The 15416-nt window shown below is 50.9% G+C and overlaps 4 protein-coding genes across 4 annotated transcripts; 2 read left to right on the forward strand and 2 right to left on the reverse strand.

Annotated features, from left to right (window-relative positions):
- Window positions 1-1304: 1304 nt before the first annotated feature.
- Window positions 1305-4669, reverse strand: N7482_010723 (CHAT domain-containing tetratricopeptide repeat protein; the record flags this gene model as incomplete). Its single annotated transcript, XM_056692847.1, has 3 exons — window positions 1305-2143; window positions 2195-3474; window positions 3516-4669. The coding sequence occupies 3 exons, from the start codon at window positions 4667-4669 to the stop codon at window positions 1305-1307; spliced, it is 3273 nt and encodes a 1090-aa protein (XP_056538804.1).
- A 1115-nt stretch (window positions 4670-5784) lies between these two features.
- On the forward strand, window positions 5785-8653 carry N7482_010724 (DUF4246 domain-containing protein; the record flags this gene model as incomplete). The annotated part of the gene is made up of 3 exons (XM_056692848.1): window positions 5785-6601; window positions 6667-8129; window positions 8402-8653. 3 exons carry the CDS (start codon window positions 5785-5787, stop codon window positions 8651-8653), a joined length of 2532 nt encoding a protein of 843 aa, XP_056538805.1.
- Window positions 8654-9803: 1150 nt separating this feature from the next.
- Window positions 9804-11395, reverse strand: N7482_010725 (glycoside hydrolase family 5 protein; the record flags this gene model as incomplete). The annotated part of the gene is made up of 3 exons (XM_056692849.1): window positions 9804-10617; window positions 10704-10850; window positions 10932-11395. 3 exons carry the CDS (start codon window positions 11393-11395, stop codon window positions 9804-9806), a joined length of 1425 nt encoding a protein of 474 aa, XP_056538806.1.
- Window positions 11396-12457: 1062 nt separating this feature from the next.
- Window positions 12458-14995, forward strand: N7482_010726 (alpha-glucuronidase A; the record flags this gene model as incomplete). Its single annotated transcript, XM_056692850.1, has 1 exon — window positions 12458-14995. The coding sequence occupies one exon, from the start codon at window positions 12458-12460 to the stop codon at window positions 14993-14995; it is 2538 nt and encodes an 845-aa protein (XP_056538807.1).
- Window positions 14996-15416: the final 421 nt, after the last annotated feature.

Here is a 15416-nt window from a genome sequence, read left to right on the forward strand (position 1 = left end):
CTCCCTTCCTACGATCCTATCGAATCGGTCTGATGCGATTTTTATGCATGATAATGCATCAACTTATACTACGTATATAGTACGCAATCTCCTAACTGTGTCCAGGAAGGCTTCAAGTCTGGAGATACGTGTCCGTGGTTGTGAAGCTGTGGTGGGAAGGCTTAAGCTTTGGGCCCCGTGACCCAGAACAGTGGTCTCAAGACCACGGTCTAGCGGCTATGGATGGAATAGTGATATCTGGGCATTCAATAGGTGACGGGTATACGTATCCCTCAATGTCCGAAAGATCGGCTTGGAGAGGGGGCGGGAAAAAGGTTTGGCGTAGTGTCTTAGGTTTTTTTTCTAGCTGTGACGCATAAACAGAACGATAGACGGAGATCACCTGATGGACGTGGAGTGATGGAAACACCTAACCGAGCTAACCTGATGGGGCCTGTTTGAGAGCCTCCGTAGTTTCTTCCTGCTTCACCTTCGTTGTTTCGTTGAATGCACCTGGTTATCTTTCCAGTTGGCTCTTTTCCATCATCGTAACAGTTGGCGACGAAGGAGCGTTTCGTACGAAGATTTCAGAAATCTTGATTTTCTGACCTCCGGTCTAACCCGATCGGGGAAGTGGGGCCCCCGCTGTCCAGGTGAGGTTTGTCCGCTGTCCAGCCGACCTGCAGCCTGCAGCTACGTAGCCCTTGAACATCCTGTCCGGCGTAACTAAAATCCGTGAGGTGACTAATCTACATCACGTGGCAAACACTGCTTCGTGCATCGACCAGCCTGGGTTAGGGCACTAGTCGTGTGCTCTAGGTCGATCACGGTTAATCACCATACTAGCGCAAGAGCATAAAAGTCGTGAAATACACCAGAACCCACTCAATGCCTGCTGACAGCTTATCAAAAGGGCAATCCAGCTGTCAGTGGATGAAGGGATAACTTACCGCAAACAACTGATTGGTTGCTAATGGGTCCACATTCGTTTAGTATTTCCTATGTAATCAGGGAACCGAGCTGTAATGCAGCCATTGTCACAGCTGAGTACCGGAGACATCAGACACATCGAATAGCGGTGTATCTGAGTGTGTGCTTTTAACAAGCGCTTCTCCGCCCATGTTTCTACTGAATCAATCAATGTTATTTATCTATATTGGTTCCGCTTGATATCATTCGTCGTCTTCGCATACTAGGCTATACAGTATCAGCGTGCACTGATACCAGCTTTCTAGGGCTGCAAATGCTAATACTCATTGTTACGTACTGAATTGGGCAGGACTCTCTTAAGTTAATAGGAGGATTTTACAAGTGCATGAGATTTTCTATGCCCCAAAGTGAACAAATTGGGCCCACTGATGTGGCTGCTCTGCGTGTTGCATGCGGACCTCCTTCACAGCCGCATGGAACGCCACTGCCACAGCCCGGTTGCCCTCTCGCAACCCACCCTTGACAATGAGCTCACGATAGAAAATACTTGCCACTTGCGCACAAATCTCATCGTTGGAAGGCCACATCGACGCTACTGTGTGTGCAAAGCCCGCGACTTGAAAACCGCTTGCAAGATGTAGGCCTTCATCTGCTAACTTGGAAACTCGGTTTTCAGCTGTGGAGCAGGCCGAAAGGTATGCTAGCCGCGCCTGCCCAAGATGGGTCTCGGAGATATTTTGGACCGTAAGGCGATCAGGTATCGAGTTAGACTGCCCCTGCAAAGCAAGGTAGCTATTTGAGGGATCTAGTATATCTGACCATCCGTGGCATGCAAAATGCGAGATACTGCAATCTCGGAGAGCTTGAAGCACTACCTCTGCGCTAGGCTGATCAAATAATTGCACGGTATACGGCGTAGTGATGGTCTCCTGGATCGCCTTGGCCTCTGCCATCACTCCCGGGAGGTCGTCTCCGCCGGGAGTCTTAGGCATTATCACTAGTAAGACCGACTGCGTATCTGGCTGGACCTGTGCCCTATCTCTTGCGTATCGTAGCATCTTGATTGACGGTGTATAGGAAGAAAGAACGCAACTGAAAGCATTCTCAACTGAGCCCGCCGAATGATCGCCCGCCGCATGGAACGGAAGAGAGCTAGCTAGGCCGGTGCCAATCCACCAAATCCGAGGGAGCTCACTGCGAGAGGGCGGGCAAAGAAAATTTAGTTCCTGGAGAACTAAGCGGACACAGTCCGACCATAGACAGCGCAATAGATTTTGAAACTGACTATCAAGGCTTTCACGGCCGTCCAACTCAATCAGCCTAAATAAGCCCCTCGCTAACCCTAACGAACGGTAATACTCAACCTTCGTTGAGTGAGAGTCGGGTAATGGGATATGTCTGATCTCTGTAGGAAGAACCATCAAGGCATCGCTACTGATCGAGGTGACGTTCACAACCACAATCGGACCGTCGATAGCGTTTTCTTGTAATGCGGTAGAAGGAAGGGGAAGAAGGAATCGATCAAAGCCCTCTTGTTTACGGATATCCTTAAGACAGCATTCCAAAGCTGCCACAGCGTCATCACGCTCCCGTAACCGCTGCCGGCGAATCTCAGCCGGGTCTTCGGGGCTAATAGACATAAAAGCCTTATACCGAAGCCGATTAAATTCCTTCGCCATGTTGGGGTGGTTTTTGGCTAGATCCGATATGTCACCACGGCTGTCGATGAGGTATCCAATAATAAGACCTCGACCGTGCTCTAGGTACTGCAGGGCTTGGCTTGCATTTTTCTGGGTTCGAAGCAAAAGAGAGGCAGCTTCGGCAGCCAGCCCGGATGTCTGAAGAATAGCATGCTGTTGGTCATCCCGACTGAGGTAACGGCTGCATACGATAGGTAGGAGACCCAATGCTTTTTCTGCCAGCAAACTAGCTGTTTGAAAATCACCGTCCCAAACAAGAATATTCATCGCTCCGCGGCCAGCTTTGATGCGCTCGAGAGGCATTGCGTTGTGGCAGTCAAAGGCTTCTGAGAAGAACTTGAACGATGCGTCTTTGTCTTTAAGCTCATGGGTCTCCTGATATCGAGTTAAAAGCGTGTTCGCCAGATTACTCAAACAGGATGCTGCCTTGGGATGGTCTTTTGGGATTGTGTCGACAGCTCTCTGAGCGTATTGGACGGCCATTTCAAGATCATCCAAGTCTCTAGTTTGACTATATCGAGCTAAGAATTTGTTCGCTAGATTGTTCAACCAGGATGCTAAATCAGGGTGGTCTCCTGGGGTAATGTCGACGGCTCTCTGGGCGTGTCGGACCGCATTCTGTAGATCGTTCAAATCTCCAGCTCTGTTATATCGAGTTAAGAGGTTGATTGCTAGAGTATTCAACCAGGATGGTAAACCAGGGTGGTCTTCCGGGGTAGTATCGACGGCTCTCTGGGCGTGTCTGACTGCATTCTGTAGATCATCCGAGTTTCCAGTTCGATCATACCGAGCTGAGAGCATGTTCGCTAGATTGTTTAAATGGGATGCCATGGGGTAGTGTCGACGGCACTCAGAGCGTGGCTTACTGCATTTTGTAGATCATCCGAGTTTCCAGTTCGATCATACCGAGCTGAGAGCATGTTCGCTAGATTGTTTATCCGGGATGCTAGCTCCGGGTGGTCTTCTGTGGTAGTGTCGATGGCGCTCTGAGCGTGGCCGACTGCATTCTGTAGATCATCCGAGTTTCCAGTTCGATCATACCGAGCTGAGAGCATGTTCGCTAGATTGTTTAACCGGGATGCTATCTCCGGGTGATCTTCTGTGGTAGCGTCGATAGCTCTTTGAGCGAGCCGAACTGCACGATCTAGATCATGCAATTTTCCAATTCGACCATATCGAGTCACTAATATCACAGATAGGCTAGCCAACCAGGATGCCATATTAGGGTGATCTTCTGCAGTATTGTCGATGGCTCTCTGAGCGTATTGGACTGCATTTTGTAGATCGTTCAAATCTCCAGCTCGGTTATATCGAGATAAGAGCTTGACTGCCAGATTATTCAACCAGGATGCTAGATCGGGATGGTCTTCTGGGACAGTGTTGAGGGCTCTCTGAGCGTGTCGGACTGCATTCTGTAGATCGCCCAAGTTTCCAGTTCGATCATATTGAGTTAAGAGGATGTTCGCCAAATTATTTAACGAGAATGCCAGATCGGGGTGGCCTTTTGGAATAGTGTCGACGTCTCTTTGAGCGAGCCGAACTGCATTCTGTAGATCATCCAAATTTCCTGTTCGACGATATCGGTTTGAGAAATGATTTGCTAGAATCATTGATCGGAATGCCAGATCTGCATGTTCTTCTTCTGGGGTAGTGTCGACAGCTCTTTGAGCGAGCCGAACTGCACTATCTAGATCATCCAAGTTTCCTATTCGACCATATCGAGTCACTAATATCACAGATAGGCTAGTCAGCCAGGACGCAATATTAGGGTGGTCTTCTGGGATAATTTTGAGGGCTCTCTGGGCGTGTTGAACTGCATTCTGTAGGTCGTCCAAATTTCCAGTTCGATTATATCGAGTTAAGAGCTTGACCCCCAGATTATTCAACCAGATTGGTAGACCGGGATAGTCGTCTGGGACAGTGTCGACGACTCGCTGAATGTGTCGGACTACCTCTTTTGGATCCTCTATGTTCGCTGATTCTTCGCTTTTATTCGAGACGTCAGTCAGATCACCTGGAACCGACAATTTCAGGTCATTGTTTAATGCTTTTTGTGACATTTGGACTCCAACAGTGGCTCCCTACTATTCTGTCAACCCTAGGACTATTATGAATATTTCTGGTTCGTTATTTCAAAGGTGACGTTTAACAACACTTACAATTTGTAGCACCAGACTCGCCCAAAAAATGTAGTGCTGATATGGTAGGGGTGTGTTCACGGCGATAAATCAAGGCTGTTCTGGCCTATGTGGATCAGAAGAGCTTTGTAGCCTTTCAATACTTCCTCAAACAACCAAGAGACGTGGAGGGAAATCACTAAAACCATCGTCTCGGTTTTGCAATAACAGACACCACTGACCTGGCCTGCAGGGCGTTACATTTTAGGCGGAATCCATATTCCGTTGCTGGGTCAGAAACCCCGCAGCCAGGAAATCACAGTATGCAGGCAGGCAGCGGTCTTACGCATTCAGTAATGAAATAATAACATATCAGTGCAAGCTGATACTGTACAGCCTAGTATGCAGAGACGACGAATAATATCAAGCGGAACCAATATAGATGAATAACATTGATTGATTCAGTAGAAAGATGGGAGGAGAAGCGCTGTTAAAAGCACACACTTAGCCACACCGCTATTCGATGTGTCTGATATCTCCGGACTCAGCTGTGACAATGGCCGCATTGCAGCTTGGCTCCCTGATTACATAGGAAATACTAAACGAATGTGGGCCCATAAGCAACCAATCAGTCGCTAGCGGTAAGTTATCCCTTCATGTGCTGACAAAACCGAAGGCTGGTCTGCATACTCTCGGTAATGTTTTGCAACCCATCGGGGACGCGGAGTCTTCCATTCGTTTTTGATCCTAGCCATTGCGCTATACCTTTGGTGGGATGAGAGGGGTGAAAGAAATATGCCGTCTGCTGAGAATGGTGGTAGTGCCACCCAGAGACTAACCCTCTAGGGTTAGATTGGTGGACGACGACTATTGTCGAACTAAGCACTATTCATATAGGTCACGTGATCATTCTCTAGCCAAAAGGCCACGATGTCAACCGCCTTGGCATGCCCAGGACCAATATACATAGTTACGCAACTACCTATCAGGCTACGCCATGACAGCGACTAATACTAACTTTTCCAAAGATTCATACATACTTCACCCCATCAGATACAATGATGGACGACACCTTCAATGAAACAGACGAACAATCTGATTTCTCCTTCCCCATCATTACCTTCGACAACAGCGGCCACAACTCGCTCCGAGTCCCTGGCTTCAACGACATCCCCATCCACTATGAACTCCCATGCGACGCGCGCTTTGCGCACGGCATAGTGGAATGGCGACAAGCCCCCGCAGTGACAGCCCGCGAGTTGGCCATGGTCGCTGTGATGGACCAACTCACCGACCGGCCGGACTGGCATCTCGATATCTTCAACAAGCAGGTTGTCGTGGACGAGTGGCGAAAAGAGGCCTTCGCTAGCACGCCCCTAATGAGCGAAAGGGCGTGGGCTTGGTGTGTAAAGGAGCTTCAGGATAAAGCTATCTATTTCCGCGAACAAAATTCACATGTTCGGGTGTTGGACATAGGTTCCTGCGTATGTAAATCGGATACGGCAACCCTAAGCTCTCTCAGCGAGGCGTTTAGGCGGGAGGTTCTTCCCGTTCTTCTGGAGCGGCGGCAGCAGCAGCAGCAGGAGGAGGAGGATGAGGAGAAGGAGCAGGAGCAAGGGAATCTATATCGGCGGTCGTCAAGCCGGATATTACACCTCGTCGATCCGTTATTATACCCTTTGACATACGGAAAAAGTCTGGTCTTAACCGACGGAGGGAAAGTGGACCTACACAACATCCTGGGCTCCTACAACAATGCGACAGTCGCGCCAAAACATTTCGACAGACGGGTGGACGCCCAGGATTTGCAGAAGCTTATAGATGACAGTCGTGATTTCTCGATGGGGATTTCCCCCATGCTCATGGAGGGTCAAGGTCCGAGTTTTATTGCTGGAGCTCGAACTACCAATGTCTTCCATGCGAGGTGGAGTTCCTCCAAGAGTCTGGAACGGAGGTGCATATTACCTCATACATTAATAACTTACATCCAGCCCACCAGGGGCTGTACCAGGCCATCGAGAAACTCGTGTCCCTAGCAATCAAGCCGTGGAACGATTGTCTGGTGAAGGGACAGCGTGGTTGGCACAATGATATGAATAATGGACAACTGGGCCCTGTTCCTCTACGAATCATCACACACGGGGTTGAATGGGTGAATAAACTTCCGGAATGGGCCCTCGCGTTTAGGGTACCTTCGGAAAGCGAGAAACGGCAGTACTACGAAGCCCAGGAAATGTTGCAGAGCAGCAAGGATGATCCGACAGAGAAGGGTAGGAAGAAGTACCTGCAGGCGCAGAAAGAGCTGTCCATGTTCACGCATGTTGCAGGCAAAGAAGATATGGAGTTGCCTCCTCCGGACTCGGACCTGTGGCAGAAGGCCAAGGAGTACCTTGAGCTCCCGGAGGATGAATCGAATATCCCGGTTAAGGTCCCCGACGACTGGGCGCAGGGGCTAAAGTCGCCGTGGGACATGTTGAGGCAAAAAGTGAAGCGGGTGATACGCTTCAAGCATCCGGAGCCAGGGACTGCCTTTTCATATGAGGACTGGAAGGCTGGCCGGCACAACGATAAAGCGATTATCGACATTGTGCGCCATCGGAAAAACTGGCCAACCCATGGGCGGCCCTTCCAGCCCGTCATCCCACCCCACACCCCCTATAAAATCACTCTCCAGGACATCTTTCGGAAGCAAGGTCTACAGGTCATCGTGAAGATGGAGAACATCGAGCTCACCCCTCAGACCCCTAACTACTCTAGCGATACGTGGCAGCTCGAAGGCCAGCTAAACCAGCATATCGCAGCTGTGGCCGTCTTCGCATATGACGTGGTCAATATCACCAAGGCCCGCATCGCATTTCGCCAGTACACCTCCCTTCACGGATGCTTTTATCAATATTCTGAGGAGCGATATAAAGCAGGCGTGGACTACGATTGGCGTAATCTACCAGCCCACCGGTACGGAACCAGGGAAAAGGAGTATGGGGCTCTAACGGCGATCCTGGGGTTCTCATGGAGAGACCTTTCGATTGATTATCACGGCACTCGGTCGTACCAGTGCACCGGGTCTGTCGCGACCCCGCAGGGGCGACTGGTCACCTTTCCCAGCGTCCTAGAGCACCGGGTCGAACCATTCCAGCTGGCCGATCCGACTCGCCCGGGACATTATCGCTATATCAAGCTGTACCTGGTCGACCCGCACTACCGGGTGTGCTCCACCCGCAATGTTCCGCCACAACAGCACCACTGGTGGGCACAAGAGGTGGGCAACGACCTTACCTCCTCGGCAGGATTGCCTCGGGAACTAGTGGATGGGATCCTCAAGGAAACGGACAGTTGGCCGATAGGGGTGCAAGAAGCGAGACAGCACCGACAGGAACTCAGCAAGGAGCACTTTTGGAATGAGGTAACTAAGCTGGCTAGGATGTCCGGGCCTGGATTCTAATAATATGATGACATGAAGGTTCCCTTTTCCCCGCAGTGGTGCGGTCCTAAAAAAGTTAGGACCGCCCATCGGTCCCAAAAGTAAGGACCAAGCCCTGCATGGTGCGGTCCGGTCCGCGGTCTGGTCCGGTCCCAAGCGGTCTTTGGCGAGGTCTAGTTAACTGTATCTTTCTAGGGAGATGGAGTTTCAAAAGCATAACAGTGTATTGAGTAACTATTACAGCAAACGCGTAGAGGCGATCATTATTCCTTTCGACATTGCAGCACAAACGCTATATTATCTCCTCAGTCTTTCGGCGCTTAAAACGTATTCCCATTCTCTATGCTGCCCTTCAACAATCGGCCCCTCATCCAACACACAGCAGTGTCATAGACACCGAGCCTCACAGCGTTGTATCACCTGATGCAACGAGCACCAAAAACGGCATTCCTAAGCATGTCGGTGTTCGCGAAGAGCCTAAACGAGCGGGGAAACTCTTCAAATGATCCTGATATCGCACTGGAAGAACGGCTTCCCTAGGCGGCAGTAGAGGCTCTTCAGCTGGCCAACTTGTTCTCTACATAGGTATATGTTTTGCTTCTTCAATGACTAGATGAGGACTCCCTTTCACTGACCATCAATAGCCAATTGAATGTTCGAACCTATCTCGCGATAAATTCCGAGATCACGTTCGAGGCTTATCGTCAATCCTGCGCATCAGCACACCCGGATATACGGACCCAGAGTACTCGCTGCTTGCATGGATCTCATTTGCCAAAAGAATTCAGCGTCTTGGATCTACCCATGAGCCGCAGTACGGCCAATCTCATCGTCTTCGCCGCTTGTCTAAGTAGACTTGGCCAGGCCACATCAGGAAGCGACCTAGTGGGTTTCACGCACGTCGTGCTTAGTACAGGCTGTCAGGCGTATCTAGGTGGATTAATTGAGTTTAATGTCTTTGCCTCCATGATTCTCATGATTATGTTCTATCAAAGTCTGAAGAGGGACAATCGGCTCTCTCTTGAAGAGAGCTAGCGACAGGCCCGGCTTGAGTTTATGCGCATGGAAGAGCAGAAGACTACACGCGTTCTTGATGAGCTGATAGATAGATGCAACGAGGCGGAGCATCTTGATGACTGCACGGACACTTTTTAAAAAGTTGTCCAAATGGCAGGGACAGCCTGGAGTTCCAGAAATCGCTACTTTCTATGGTGGACTGGGCTAGTCCCCAGCTATGGGGCCCCTTCACTCTGATGGTATATGGTGGCTTAGGATGTAGGCTGTGATGGTATACAGAGGATACGGCAAGGCCTTGTTATTCTGCTTATTTTGCCTTCATGTGACCTAAAGCCTACGAGAAGGAGGAGCGGGTGCTTCCTAGCAGCACGTCTGTTCTTCACTGTGCCGAGCCGCATGGCTCTTGCTCTGATAAAGGATGTTGACGTGAGCAGCGCCCGCCAGTGTTGCTATTTTGAAAGGTTAAAGTCAACCTGAAACGAAGCAACTTTCAAGTATACCTAGACAATACCTAACATGAAACGGTACATACATGTGCAAGTTTTCAGCGAACGAGATTGGTTATATCCAACCATTGCGGGTACAACGAGGGCTATGAAAGCCCTACCGCTCAAATTACGTTGTACAGGCTGAGAACAATTAAGGGAACTTGACAGTGACCACACTGTGGGCGGGGATGGTCACTTGAATAGAATCACCACGAACGCGACCGACACTAGTTTGCTCCACCTTGTGCGTGTTGTCGGTCAGCCAAGCCTTTGCACTGCTTCCAGCCTTGTGGTCAGGAACTACAAGATCAGTCGGCTGGTCCGCAGAGCCGGTGTTTGTGAAAATCACCACCACAGACTTATCTTGGTTCTGGAAGGCAGCCGTGGTCACATTGGCCAGATTGGAACCCCCGGATGTATCGACACGGTGCGCTCCCGGTCGAACAAAGCGAGACCACATGCTGAAGGCATGAAAGATCCCCGATTGCAGTACTACTGTATTGTTGGTGCCGGTAGTGTCGAGAAGATGGCTGGCGGACTGCTGCTGGGCAATCTCGAAGCCTTCCCAGTAAAGATAAGCACTCAGGCCGGCATCGACAAATCCTTTGGCGATCTTACTGGCCCAGGATAGGCCTTCGTTGAGTGCACCGGTATTGTACCATGTGGGGACGAAGCCACCGACACTGGTTCCGACACCAGCCTCGGAAAGCCATGTCGGTAGAGAGGTGTTGAGTGGGTAGGTCGCGTCACTCGAGTACATATGGGCAGTAATAACACCGAGGTCATGTTCCATACCGGCAGCTACCAGGGCATCGGTGTAGCTAGATTGCTTGTCCCAGCCGGTGGCATCGCAGCAGGTGATGCTCACATCCAACTTCGCGGTATCGACGGTTTTGTGGAGAACTGGAATGAAGGAAATGGCTTCTGACGCGTTGGGACTGATTTGCATTTGCGAGTAGCTTGCCCTAGAGGTGAGACCAAAAGATTTTGCAACGATCAGCAAGAGTAAGTCTTTTGGAATAGCTCCTTGCGCTCAGGTTCTCTCACTCACCGGAAGTCAGGCTCGTTCAGGAAGCCAAGATGGGTGATATGGAGTCCCTCATTCCCATAAAACTTGACGTACTGAACGAGGTAGTCGGCATAGGCTTGTCTCCAGTCTCCAGTTGCACAGTCGTGACCTGGAGTTCCGCACAGATAACTGGAGATAGTATTTCTGTTAGCGATCAAGCGACCTCGGCGGACCTCTAGCACTCAGCGTCAAAGATATGGCAGTTATTACCCAGCAGTTGCCTCACTCCCACTGGTTTTCATGAATCCTGGTGCACTCCATGCATCGGCGTAGATTGTCTTGACGCCGTAGCTGACAGCTTGCTTGGTAAACCAAAGTTGTCCCTCGTCCCAGCCGTCCCACCGGTACTGGGGAGGAGCGGAGGCCGAGCCAGGGCTGTTGGGCTCGATGGTGTAGTCGAAGGAAGAGGGTATCCAATTGCGGATGATGCTGAACCCTGCGCCACTTTCCTTGCTGAAGAGAAGGTCAAGAGCCTGCTTCTGGATCGCGGTATCAGCAGCTTGGAATTGACCGGCACGCGTGAAGGCCTGGGAGAATCCGAAGCCATCTACATGTTGCAACTTCGCACCGGCGTTGATTTTGACGGAGGAGGAGGAGGCTGCAGCAGCGACGGCGAAAGCTACCTCACTTAGGCCCAGAAGCCCTAGAGCATGGGAGTAGAAAGTGGACTTCATCTTGCGAGATTTCTTTGCTTTAGAGACTCGGCACTCGTTCGACTACTCTCAGCGGACGAGGCCCATTTATAATTGATTTGGTTGGCTTGAGTTGACCCCGTAGGAAGGCGTCCTCTACCTAACTTCGTAAGCCCGCTTAATTTCAACTCGAGCTCGTCCTCCTTAACGAACAGCCGTAGCGGCAAGATTGATTCGCTCTGTTAATTCTCCGGTTCCATCATAACATCCGTAGACGATGGGGTTAGTGTTGAGGAACGGCATGCTATGCTTACTTCGGCTTCTGAACTTAGCGAGCGGAGACATTAAGGTGCAGTACAATATTAATCTGAGGCTTCAGGCTAATTACGGAGCGCGGGAGGTCAAATGTGTGTGACATGATGAGAATAGACTCTGTATAGCTATTTGAATGTCTCTATGTAGCATTCTTGGCAAAGCCTCGGCTTTCGTTCTGATGGATCCATGTTTGCTTCGCTACCCCGCATCCGGGGTACATTCCAGGCTATATTTGGATAAAGAGAAAATTGATATAGCATCCCCACTGAGGAAGGCACTAACAAAGATACGACTCTTGTCGCAAGCCAACAGACTCTACGCTTCATTTGCCGTTGACGGCGTATGACTGAGAACAACTAATCAGCAACTTTCCACCACTCAAAGCTCAGGGTTTCCTGGCTAAATCGAAAGGAACCCCGGAAGAAGCATGCCAAGCAGCCATCCATTTTCCGCCAAGATCTCTAGCACCTGACTCGAGTCTCAAGCTTTATAATGATTTAGATCATTTTCACGCATCATGAATAGATCCAGACGTAGCCTAGATTGCCTTGGATGAACGGCGCCTCTTCTCCGCAGTCCACATGCTTCCAACGGCAAAAGGCAGCCACTAGCGTGTCATGCGCTTGTCGAGAGCTCAAGTCCAATTTAGCCGGACGAGTCAATTCTCAAGAATTGGATCAGCCTTAAAGCAGAGAGACTGGGCGACAATGGAATGCCCAACCCTCTGCTCCATGAGAGAGACCATCCCCGCCTTGCTTTCCTCGTCGCTCATTTTGAAGCTTCAACGATATGCCTGCACTCGAGGACGGCCTCGAGGCTTGGCTGCGATACGCGCCTCTACCTGCTGAAAATGTCAAACATCCCCGCTTTTCGCAGATTGTCGCTTTGAGCGAGTCCAAGTCAAGCCCCGTCTACACGGCTGGAAAGGAAATCCAAGATGGCTTGAACAAGATTCTCCGCCAGAAGGTGGACATCACAAATACGCTCCCGGAGGCTGCTCAGATTCCTGCATCGGCGATCGTGGTCGGAACTGTCGATACTTTCCCATCTGCTACCCCCGCCATTCAGACAATCCAAGAGTGTTCATCATTGAAGGAAGATGGGTTCTGGTTGGGTGCACAAAAGGACGGCAACGATGGTCCAGCGCATGTGTTGATTGTCGGCGAGAATGAACGAGGGGCACTCTACGGTGCCTTCAAATTCCTGATGCTACTGGCGCAGGATAAGCCCTGTCCGGAGACCTACATCAGCAGCCCCAGCGCTCCGATCCGCTGGGTGAATCAATGGGATAACCTGGATGGGACGATTGAGCGAGGCTACGCGGGACCATCCATCTTCTTCAAAGATGGCGCCGTTCTGGATGACCTTACCAGGGTAGCACAGTTTGCGCGTCTGATGGCCTCCGTTCGGCTGAATGGCATTATCGTGAACAACGTTAATTCGCACTGCAACCTTCTGAATCCGACAAACCTCAAGGGGCTTGGCCGGATAGCAGATGTCATGCGGCCCTGGGGTGTGAGAATCGGAGTTGCACTGTACTTTGATACCCCGATCGAACTTGGCGGCCTGTCGACATCGGATCCGCTAGACCCGAATGTGGTGAGCTTCTGGAACGATATCACTACCCAGCTATACGAAAAGGTTCCGGACATGCTGGGATATCTGATCAAGGCAAACTCAGAGGGCCAACCGGGTCCGCTAACGTACGGTCGCACGCTTGCTGACGGAGCCAATCTGTTTGCCAGGGCCCTCAAGCCCCATGGAGACGGAATTGTGATGTACCGTGCCTTCGTCTATAACCATCACCTCGACGAATCGAACTGGAAGAATGATCGCGCCAACGCCGCTGTTGAGTTCTTTGAAGGATTGGACGATGTGTTTGAGGACAACGTGCTGGTCCAGATCAAGTACGGTCCGATTGATTTCCAGATCCGCGAACCTCCATCTCCTCTGCTTGCTCACCTGCGACGAACTCAGGTGATCATCGAGTTCCAAGTCGCTCAAGAATATTTGGGTCAGCAGAGTCATCTTGTTTACCTGCCTCCACTGTGGAAGACGATTCTCGATTTTGATCTCCGCATTGATGGGCAGCAAAGCTTGGTCCGGGATGTCGTCTCGGGGGAGCGGTTCAACTGGAAGCGCAGTGGCTACGCAGCTGTTGTCAATGTCGGCAATGACTCTACCTGGCTGGGTAGCCACCTGGCCATGTCAAATCTATACGCGTACGGTCGTTACTGCTGGGATCCCACCAGCGATGAAAGGGCTGTGATTGAAGATTGGACGCGACTCACCTTTAGCCACCACCCAACTGTCGTCGATACCGTTACCCAACTCTCGATGGAATCGTGGCCCACATACGAAAACTATTCCGGCAACCTAGGTATCCAGACATTGTGCGATATCGTGAAGACTTGCCACTATGGGCCGAGCCCTGCTGCCATGGACGGCAACGGATGGGGTCAGTGGACGCGTGCAGATGCCCATGCCATCGGTATGGACCGCACCACAGCTACTGGGACTGGCTATTCCGGTCAGTATCCCTCAGAGGTGGCAAAGATATTCGAGAACCCGGAGACCACTCCAGACGAGCTTCTTCTCTGGTTCCACCACGTGCGATACACCCGCCGGCTGAAGTCCGGGAAGACGGTGATTCAACATTTCTACGATGCCCACTATGATGGCGCCCAGAACGCCCAGACCTTCCCTGTGCGCTGGGAAGCATTGCGTGGATTGATTGATGACCACCGGTTCGAGCACACTCTATTCCGCTTGACCTACCAGGCAGGCCACGCGCTCGTGTGGCGCGACTCTATCTGCAACTTCTACCTCGCCAAATGCGGCATTCCCGACGAGCACCACCGAGTCGGCAGCTACAAATGGCGCGTCAAGGCCCAGGATATGCAACTGAGCGGGTACAAGGTCGTCCCTATCACCCCCTTCGAAGCAGCATTTGGAGGTCATGCAATCATCACCGAGTCCAACAACGCTCTGGGGACTGCCACGTGGGCTGTTACTTTCCCGGTCGGAGTTTACAATATTGCGGTAAATTATTATGATCACCTCGGAGGCACGTCTCAATACCAGTTGTTCCTCGGGGGTGACGGGAGCAGCGAGAAACGGCTTATCGGAAACTGGGCTGGTGATCTGGGGAAGCACCTGCTACATGACTTTTCGGATCTTCGCGATGGTCATTCAGCGACTCGCATCTACTTCAAAGGTGTACAGGTGCATGAAGGCGATGTGCTTACGATTGTGGGTACACCGGATGGAGATGAACTTGCGCCGGTGAATTATGTTTCGTTTCTTCCCGTGGGTATCATAGACTAGATTATTTGGGTCTCCGTATACCAGTTTCGTTTCAAATAGACCAGTCTGTGCTCATTTTTTAGAAAAGGTATCATTCGACCGTAGTGAGAAGAGAGAACGACCAATGGAATTCCTCCATTGCCTCCTTGCGATACGTACTAAGCTCGCGATCTACCGACTGGCGTGACTTGTATACGAGCATTGGCCTATTTAGACCCGGAGCTTGAAAATTGGACAGACCTGAAGCTGAAGATTGGCTGAATGAGTCTATGGCTAGTCTGTGGGGGTCCGATGATCATTATTTGCTCCGGTGTACCGAACACAAACGGAAACAGACATCGGAGAGCATGGGAAGGAGCGGAGATAGCGGAGTCTGGCCAAGCTCGTGTTCTCGCACCTCTCCCTCGTTCGATTGGAGGAGAAATGTCCCTGGCGTTAATGG

The sequence above is a fragment of the Penicillium canariense genome (assembly GCF_028826845.1).
Source record: "Penicillium canariense strain IBT 26290 chromosome Unknown utg000008l_segment0_segment0, whole genome shotgun sequence".
Classification (NCBI taxonomy): Eukaryota; Fungi; Ascomycota; class Eurotiomycetes; order Eurotiales; family Aspergillaceae; genus Penicillium; species Penicillium canariense.